Source organism: Bubalus kerabau, chromosome 1 (genome assembly GCF_029407905.1).
Source record: "Bubalus kerabau isolate K-KA32 ecotype Philippines breed swamp buffalo chromosome 1, PCC_UOA_SB_1v2, whole genome shotgun sequence".
In the NCBI taxonomy this organism is placed as follows: domain Eukaryota; kingdom Metazoa; phylum Chordata; class Mammalia; order Artiodactyla; family Bovidae; genus Bubalus; species Bubalus kerabau.
In genome coordinates this window covers 16,214,990-16,223,622 of record NC_073624.1, presented here as the reverse complement: position 1 = coordinate 16,223,622, position 8,633 = coordinate 16,214,990, and the positions used below count along the sequence as shown (strand labels likewise).

The 8,633-nt window shown below is 49.6% G+C and overlaps 1 protein-coding gene across 6 annotated transcripts; it reads left to right on the top strand.

The window, feature by feature from the left end:
- The first annotated feature begins 20 nt into the window (after positions 1-20).
- On the top strand, positions 21-7,626 carry ING4 (inhibitor of growth family member 4). 6 transcript variants are annotated; one of them, XR_008710635.1, is made up of 10 exons: positions 1,855-1,932; positions 3,244-3,274; positions 3,387-3,458; positions 5,180-5,346; positions 5,528-5,642; positions 5,811-5,916; positions 6,129-6,276; positions 6,539-6,600; positions 6,697-6,928; positions 7,348-7,626. XR_008710635.1 is itself a non-coding variant. In XM_055569249.1 (9 exons), the coding sequence occupies exons 1-9, from the start codon at positions 1,870-1,872 to the stop codon at positions 6,734-6,736; spliced, it is 795 nt and encodes a 264-aa protein (XP_055425224.1). In that variant the 5' UTR covers positions 1,855-1,869; the 3' UTR covers positions 6,737-7,626. The 6 variants fall into 6 exon arrangements, 5 of the variants coding, with proteins under 5 accessions (XP_055425231.1, XP_055425232.1, XP_055425224.1 ...); XM_055569249.1 differs by having other exon boundaries at positions 5,528-5,633; positions 6,697-7,626; XM_055569239.1 differs by having other exon boundaries at positions 6,697-7,626.
- The last annotated feature ends 1,007 nt before the right edge of the window (positions 7,627-8,633 follow it).

Here is an 8,633-nt window from a genome sequence, read left to right as displayed (position 1 = left end):
TTGACCTCGTGAGGGCGGAAGTTACCCTTGAGGGCGGAAGGGCTCCCGGACGGGGGTGGAAGACCGCTTCGGCGCCCGTTGCGTTCAGTCACTTCCGGGGCGGAGCGGAAGTTGCTTTGTTTTGCTTCAAGATGGCTGCGGGGATGTATTTGGAACATTATCTGGACAGTAAGAGCCGCTGGAGGAGCGGGTCAGGGGTCACAGAGGGGTGGGGGTGGGGGTTCGGGCTGAGGAGCTCTATGGCCCTGAAGTCCCGATGGTCAGAAAGTCACAATCGTGAAGGGTTGCGTGAGAGAAAATACGGGAGTGTGTGAAGAAATAGGGGGCGGGGCAGCGGGGTCGAGGCCTCGCTCTGAGGTGTAGAAGAGGGAGGGGCTGCTCGGCGGGGCTGGGGGACGGCTCTTGAAGTGCTGGTAGGCATAGCCTGGAAGATATTTGCTGCCCCTGTCTTCAGGGTCTCCGGCCTCAGGATAATCTTTTTCTTAAAGTCGTTCTGAGTCAGTCATTTTAGTATATCATCCACTGCCATTGGAGCAGCGACAAAGATCTGCTCGCGGTTCTCCGCCCAGTTCTTTCGAAGACGCGTCTTCTCATGGGGATAGGGGGTTACGAGTGACCACTGTCAGATGATGGACTGAAAGGCTTCTCCTCTTGGAGTAAAGACGCAATTCCCATCAGATGGAAATTTGGTGTTCTATTTATACCATTTGTGTGGCATTTGTGTGGCCCTTCACAGAGCCTGTCACCTATTCTCTTTTGCCTTAGCGTTGGGAGTCATTCATTCGTTTATTGAGGTCCTTCTGTGAGTCAGACATAATGGCAGGTACTGGGGGTATACAAGAATGAATACCACACAGACCTTCCCCTCAAGGTGCTCATAGACTAGTAGGACACAGATTCTAATAAATAATTATAGAAGTGTGACAAATGAAATAACAAAAATACATTAAACAGACAGTTGGTAACACTGAAGAGAGAGAGACTAGTTTACCTGGAGGTGTAGGTAAAGCTTTACAGAGGATGTGACGAATCTTGAAGGTTGAGTGTTTATTTGCCGGTGTGGAGAGTGAGAGGGGATTGAAGGTTGGGGGAAGCATCAGCAAAGGTGTTCTGATGGGTTTGTGGCAAGATCAGGGAAAGATGAGGCCAGAGTGTTTGATGTATAGAACTCTGAGGTGAAAGATTGGGAAATGACACTGGAGAATGTAGCTGGGGCTAGGTTGTGCATGGTCTTTAAAGGCAGGCTAAGAAGCTTGCACTCTAAATAGTGAGGAACCAACGGATTTTCTGAATGGAGTGATTTTTTTTAATAAAGGAAAGTAATTGATGTATGGTAAATTGGAGCATGATGACCCTGGTAATACAAGATTAATTAGTAATAACAGAGGTCAGAGATAAGGACCTGATCTCAAAGAGTGACAGAAGTATTTAGGAGGTAAATATAACAGAATTGACTGAATGAGTGATTGAGAGAGGAGGAGGAATCTAAGGTGACTTCTCGATTTCCTGTTTGGGAAGTGAGGTAGACATATCATCAACAAGATAGGAAATTCAGGAGTCTGTAAGAGTATGGAGATCATTTAGAGAAAGTAAGTGAGAAAATAATAGGATTAACTTAAGTGTAAGCTCAAGAAAATACTAACATTTAAGAGAGGGGCTAAGGGAATGCCAATGATGAAATTACTTGAAAGTGTGTGAGGAGATTTGGAATCTTAATAGGAAGTTACATATAGGCAAGAAGATGGTGAGAATGCTGCAAACATTTTTTGGGGATAGAACTAGTAATTAGATTATTTGATTTGGTAACTCAGTGGTGACTTAATCTTAGTAAACTGATGGTGGACCCAAGTCTATAGGTTAAAGCATTGGATGCATTTTAAAAGTTTGAAAGTGGAGTCATGGAAAGAGAATTTTTTTTTTAATGAGAGAAACGTAAGTATTCATGCCTTTATATTCAATTATTTATTGAGGATCCTCTGTATGCATGTCATAGTTCTGAACACTAGGGAAATAGAGAAGAAGACAGACATATCTAACCCTTTTGGAGAGCTGGGGAGACATACCATATAACTATTTACATAATTACTTATTTAATTACATTGGATAAGTGCCCCCAAAGTATCTACCCTGCCAAAGGGTAGCCATAGAATAGCATGACAGCATAACCCAAGGCACTTGTTGGAGTCTGGGGCAGTCAGGGTTGAGCTGAACTTTGAAGAATGAACAGAAGTTCAGTAGGTCAAGAGGGATAGTGGAAGTGGGGTGAAAGAGACGGGGCAGGGCGTCCTGGGCAGAGAGAGCAGTGTGCGGAAAGCCATGTGTCTGGAAGAGCGCTGGAAAGCTCAAGGCACTCAGAGAAGGCCAGTGTGACAGAGCAGAGAGCGCACAGACACTGACCTGAGTGAGGTCTTGTGTGCAGCAAGGGCCAGAAAGTGCAGAGTAGGACTTGGGAATATTGCAGTGGAAGTGACTGGAGGTTTATAAACAGGAGAGAGACTTGATCAGATTTGCATTTTTAAAAAGAACATTCTGGCTACTGTTTGGAGAGCAGATTGGAAGTGTGTGTGTGATCAGTGGAGGGTACCAGGAGGGTATTTGTAAGTTGAGGGCAAAGAGATCTTTTTATTAAAAAAAAGAAAAGTATTTATTTGGCTGTGCCAGGTCTTAGTTGCAGCATGTGGGATCTTTCATTGCAGCATGTGGTATCTAGTTCCCTGAGCAGGGATTGAACCCGAGCCCCCTGCATTAGGAGCATGGAGTCTTAGCCACTGTACCACCAGGGAACTCCCGAGGGCATGGAGAGGGAAGGGTTGATTTGTAAAGTTACTGAAGCGGGGACGGTGGACACAAAGCTGTGCAGAGATGGGGAGCTAGGTGTGGAGACAGACAGACATGGCTCCTCCTGAGAAAGGAATGATGAGTGCTGTCACAGATAATCTAACAGTTTGGAGGAGGGATAACCAAGTGCTCTTTGGACCTGTTTTTTAAAAGCAGCTATCGTGTGTGTGTGTGTGTGTGTGTGTGTGTGTGTGTGTGTGTTAGTCGCCTGACTCTCTGCAGGGTTTGTGTGTGTGTGTGTTAGTCGCCTGACTCTCTGCAGGGTTTGTGTGTGTGTGTGTGTGTGTTAGTCACTCAGTCGTGTCTGACTCTTGACAACCCCATGGACTGTAGCCTGCCAGGCTCCTCTGTCCATGAAGTTCTCCAGGCAAGAATCCTGGAGTGGGTTACCATTCTCTTCTACAGGAGATCTTCCCGATCCAGGAATTGAACCCAGGTATCCCACATTCCAGCAGATTCTATACCATCTGAGCCACCAGGGAAGCCCCCAAAAGCAGCTATAGGGCTTAGGAAGTCCAGGGAGTCTTAGTTTCTCCTCTTCTCCCCAGGTATTGAAAACCTGCCCTTTGAACTGCAGAGAAACTTCCAGCTCATGAGGGACCTGGACCAAAGAACAGAGGGTATGTGCAGAGTAAGGGGCCCAGTGCCGAGTGAGTGAGTATGTGTGGTCGTCTCTCCTCCTGTTTGGTGTTACCCTATCACCTGGTCTGATCTAGATTGCTTGTCTTCTCTTTCATCCTCTTGCAATTCTTAAAAGGAGAGTAATGATGACCTGTGTTTCTGTGTTAGCTTTTTCATAACTCGTGGAGTATTGTGACAATGGCACAAGGATTTAGAGATGCTGTGCTCTTTATAGCTCCCTCAGGAAAAACGAGAAAAATCAAAGTCAACCCTGGAATCATTTCTGTTCTCCATGTTCGATGTGTTTGTAGGAAGACTGACTAGAATGTTTCTACTCCACTGGGTTGTTAACGTTACTGTCACAAAATTCAGTGTGGCTTTAGACTACAGCTCACATTGGTACACAGCAGCTTTGCTGCATGAGGAGATGTTAAAAAGAAAGGGGGTGGGGGAGGGGGAAAAGCAGCAATTAACATCAGAATCTCTACACTATATTCTTCAACCTTACAGAGGCATTGGGTGCCATCTGTGGCCGTCCTTGGACATTGATTAAGTTTGGCTGCATTGAGACATTTACTTGGCGCTTGAGGCTACACTGCAGTGGTCGAGTTTGTCTCTCATAGTCGAAGGTCTCTGTTGGCGCTATCGTCCGTGCTTGCTGAAGGATATGTAGGTGTATGCTTATGTATCCCTGCCCAGGGGTGTTAGAATGCCTAAAGCTGTGATTTAAGTTACTCTGGGTCAGTTTGCTCATGGACAAATGAATATCATCTAAGATACTTGACATAGGCCCCTGAGAACTTCCCTGCTGAATGCCAAACACCAGCTCCTTGCTTTGTAATATAGTTCTGGCTCTTGAATTCATACACAGAAAGACCCATTGAGATGACTGAACCACATACATGTTTTTCCACCTTCCTTCAAGGGCCTGGAATAAAGCAGAGCGTAAACCTAGTATGCTCATAGGTCCTCGCTGTGGTTACTTGTTGCCACACCGTGTTGGGAGTCATGCTTTTGTCTCCATCCACATTTTCTCTGAGTGCTATAGTATTAGGCAGTAGGCATCTATGGTCTCAGTGTTTGGGGGCATCACCAGCCTTCCCCTAGTAAAATGTTTGGAGCAACATCTAAAATGAACACACAGGAGAAAAAAATGATGGAGAATATTCGCAAGTTGCAAATGATGAACCAAGCAGGGTGGACAGTAAGCAGAAGAACTGTTCCATGAGTGAACTCTGGCCTAATTTTCAGTACTGAGATGTAGATGTACGGACCCTGGAAGTCAAGAGCAGCAGCAGATGACTCGGCCTGGTCTGCAGCTCTCAGAGCTATCGCAGAATGTTTCTGAGACGAGAAACCAGATGGCTTTTGAGACAGAGGTCATGGTTTAAGAAGCAGCAAGCCGTGCAAAGAAGCATCTTTAGACATCAACAGAAACGTACTTTGTATTAGTGCAGCATGCAAAGAATCCTTCCTTGTGTTTCCATAAGTCCAGTTTCAACTATGCTAGCAATGTTTCCAGCAATCAAAGGTGCCGTCACAACGCATGTTGTGGCCATGTTGCATCACTTGAGTATGTGGCACAGTACCTAGGAATGTTGAGTGTGTTTTAATTCAGAGGTTATGATGGTCAATGCAAAAGGTCTGAGGAGCAAGAGGAAGAAGTATGTTTAGTGTTGCCACTCGGGGGCCATTGTGACCAGCCCTGTCTCTGTTGTAGACCTGAAGGCTGAAATTGACAAGTTGGCCAGTGAATATATGAGTAGCGCCCGCAGCCGGAGCTCCGAGGAAAAATTGGCCCTTCTGAGACAGATCCAGGAAGCCTATGGCAAGTGCAAGGAGTTTGGTGATGACAAGGTGCAGCTTGCCATGCAGACCTATGAGATGGTATGGCCCTACCCACGGCTCCCCACTACCTCCCGTCTGTTCCTCGGGGTCCTCCACCCCTCCTTTAGTGTGCTGGGATCTGTTTGGGGTCTGGGAGATACATGGATTCTGCCTTAGCCTGTTTGCTTTTACTGGAACCAGCCTGGTAGCTCTTCCTTCTCCTTCCTTCCTTCCCACCCAGGTGGACAAACACATTCGGCGACTGGACACAGACCTGGCCCGCTTTGAGGCTGATCTGAAGGAGAAGCAGATTGAGTCAAGTGACTATGACAGCTCTTCCAGCAAAGGCAAAAAGAGTGAGGAGGGGGGTGGGCCATGAGAGTTGGAGCGAAGATTCCAAGGGGGCAGCCAGCCCATCCCTCAGCTCCAAGGGAGGACCCCCCACGTTGGAAGAGAGGAGGGGTCCTTAACCCATCTTTCTGTCCCCCTGCCTTCTGGCTGCCCCTCCCCCTCTTCCCTGGAAGGTCGGACTCAAAAGGAGAAGAAAGCTGCCCGTGCTCGTTCCAAAGGGAAAAACTCAGACGAAGAAGCCCCCAAGGCCGCCCAGAAGAAGTTAAAACTTGTGCGCACGTGAGTGAGTCAGGGAGCACCCTGCCAAGTGACAGGCTCCTCTTTGCCCCTGCCCCGCCCCTCGCCCCCTTCTCTATCACTCTGGTATCTGCTGGATACAGAGGAGAAGCCACAGACCACTAGCCCCACAGGGATCTCCTCGTGCCACTCTGAGCGTCAAGCTGTAGCGTCCCTTCCTGCAGGTGACACTCTCTCTCCCTCTTGGCACGCAGAAGCCCTGAGTATGGGATGCCCTCAGTGACCTTTGGCAGTGTCCACCCCTCTGATGTGTTGGATATGCCTGTGGATCCCAACGAACCCACCTATTGCCTTTGTCACCAGGTCTCCTACGGGGAGATGATTGGCTGTGACAACCCTGACGTAAGAACTGGTTTGCCTCAGGGCGGGGGGCTCTGGGGGACAGGAAGGGAGTTGGGTACCAGAAGGGGGTAAGGGCCGAAGAGTGGGACCTCAGGACAGGAGGAAGGGAGTTGGAGGTGGTTGGCCTTGGACCCTTCAAGAATCCTCCCACAGGATGGAATAAGGGAATGCTCCTGAGGACTCTCAGGTTGGGGGGTTCTTTTCTTTCCTTGGCCCCACCCTGCTCCCTGCCCTCTGCTCCTCCACCGTCTTCCTTTTCCAGTGCTCCATTGAGTGGTTCCACTTTGCCTGTGTGGGGCTGACCACCAAGCCTCGGGGGAAATGGTGAGTGAGCGCTGTGGTCGGGGCTGGACTACCCTGAGCTGAGTGACAGAGGGCATCCTCCCCTTCGCTCACCTTCTCCCCCACCTTCCTTTGTAGGTTTTGCCCACGCTGCTCCCAAGAACGAAAAAAGAAATAGACAAGGGCCTTGGATTCCAACACAGTTTCTTCCACATCCCCTGACCTGGCTAGTGGGGAGTGGGATGCCTGGCTGGGCCGGGGGTCAGGGAGAGGTGGGTGGCACATGTTGTCATCTCCTCTCCTCCCCTCCCCACTTCCGGTGCTGAGGCTGCACCCAGACCCTGGTCCAGGGGTGCTGCGGCCGCTAACGGTATGTGCTGTCATTCAGCCCGCCCCCTTCAGAGGGAAGTGGTGTTGCCCACTGTCCTTTTGCCTCCACACCGAGGTTGGTGCTGTGTTTTTGAGGGATGGTCCTCTTTTCTCCCGTTGCTTTGTATTTAAGGACTGGGGCAGTAGCATGGGGCCCTCCCCCAGCTTCCTGATTCCCTCCCCTCGTTGTGGGGGGGGCCATGCGTGATAAACTTCCTTCACTCTCTCCATGCTTTTTCCATCGGGGGGGGGTCCTCTGGGCCACGGCCCTGGCTGAAGGGGCACCCCTTCCTCTGTGCCAAGAGGATTCGTCCAGCCTTGTGAGTGGGAGGGGCAGGGCAGAGTGTCAGTATCTCACTTGTAAAGGAATCGAGTTGGTGAATAAAAGCTGTACGTGTTGGCCTGCTGTGTTTATTGTAGAGACACTGTTTTAGCACATGTGCTGAGCATAGCTTGCATCCTCTGAGTCGGCTAAAAGGCAGGAGGATGACACGCTGAAAGTAGGACCAGACATGGAACCTGAAGTGGTGCCGCTGCCCCAGGACCCACCACCTCTCAGCATGGGAAGGACAGAGCTGGCTGGAACTGGGCCTCAGACAAGGGGTTTCCAAAACCTTCAGGACTGTGTATCTTTTCCCTATAAGATATCTTTCATTTAATTTCCAATAAATGTGTACTTGTGTTTTATACATGAACTGTTATACTAAGTATTAGCCTGACTTATTTGAAACACAAAGCAAAAACTTATCACCAATGAATTGTCCATGCCCACCTGGAACCACTTCCATAGATTAAGCCCTCCTTATGCAGGTTCTCCTCACCGGAATCCCCATCTTACTCCCTGCTCTGGCTGGCTTACCTGGAGGTGTCCTCTGTAGTTCCTACCGTCCAGGCCCCAACTTTGTTGTATGTTCCATCTCTGCCCCAGTCCTCACACGGGATTTGTTGTTCAGTCAGTCAGTCCTGTCCGATTCTTTGCCACCCCATGGACTACAGCACACCAGGCTTCCCTGTCCTTCACCATCTCCCAGAGCTTCCTCAAACTCGGCGCCCATTGAGTCGATGATCCAACCATCTCATCCTCTGTTGCCCCCTTCTCCTCCTGCCCTCAATCCTTCCCAGCATCAGGGTCTTTTCCAGTGAGTTGGCTCTTTGAATCAGTTGGCCAAAGTACTGGAGATTTAGCATCAGTCCTTCCAATGAATATTCAGGACTGATTTCCTTTAGGACTGACTGGTTTGATCTTGCAGTCCAAGGGACTCTTAAGAGTCTTTTCCAACACCACAGTTTGAGAGCATCAATTCTTCCGTGCTCAGTCTTCTTTATGGTCCAACTCTCACATCCTTATGTGACTACTGAAAGGCCAGATTGTAAAATAGGGAGAAAAAGTGTCCAGTGTGTGGGGCCAGCTTGGAGATGGGATAGGTAATAAGGTAAAGAACAGACAGGAGCTACGCCATCCAGCCCCTGCCAGAGTCCCAGATCACTCCTGCCGTCCTTGTCCTCGAGCTGGGATGTGACACACGGGGGACCGGGACCCGCCCCCGCCTTTCGGCCGAGTCCAGCCTCTCATCAGTTTCCCCGCCCCCACTTTGTGACGTCGACTGGTCTCGACCCCCCCACCCCCCACCCCCCGCGGCCCCGCCCTCCCGCCTATCTGCTCGCCCTGGCTTGGCCGGTTAGAGGCGCTCGGTCCGGGGAACGCT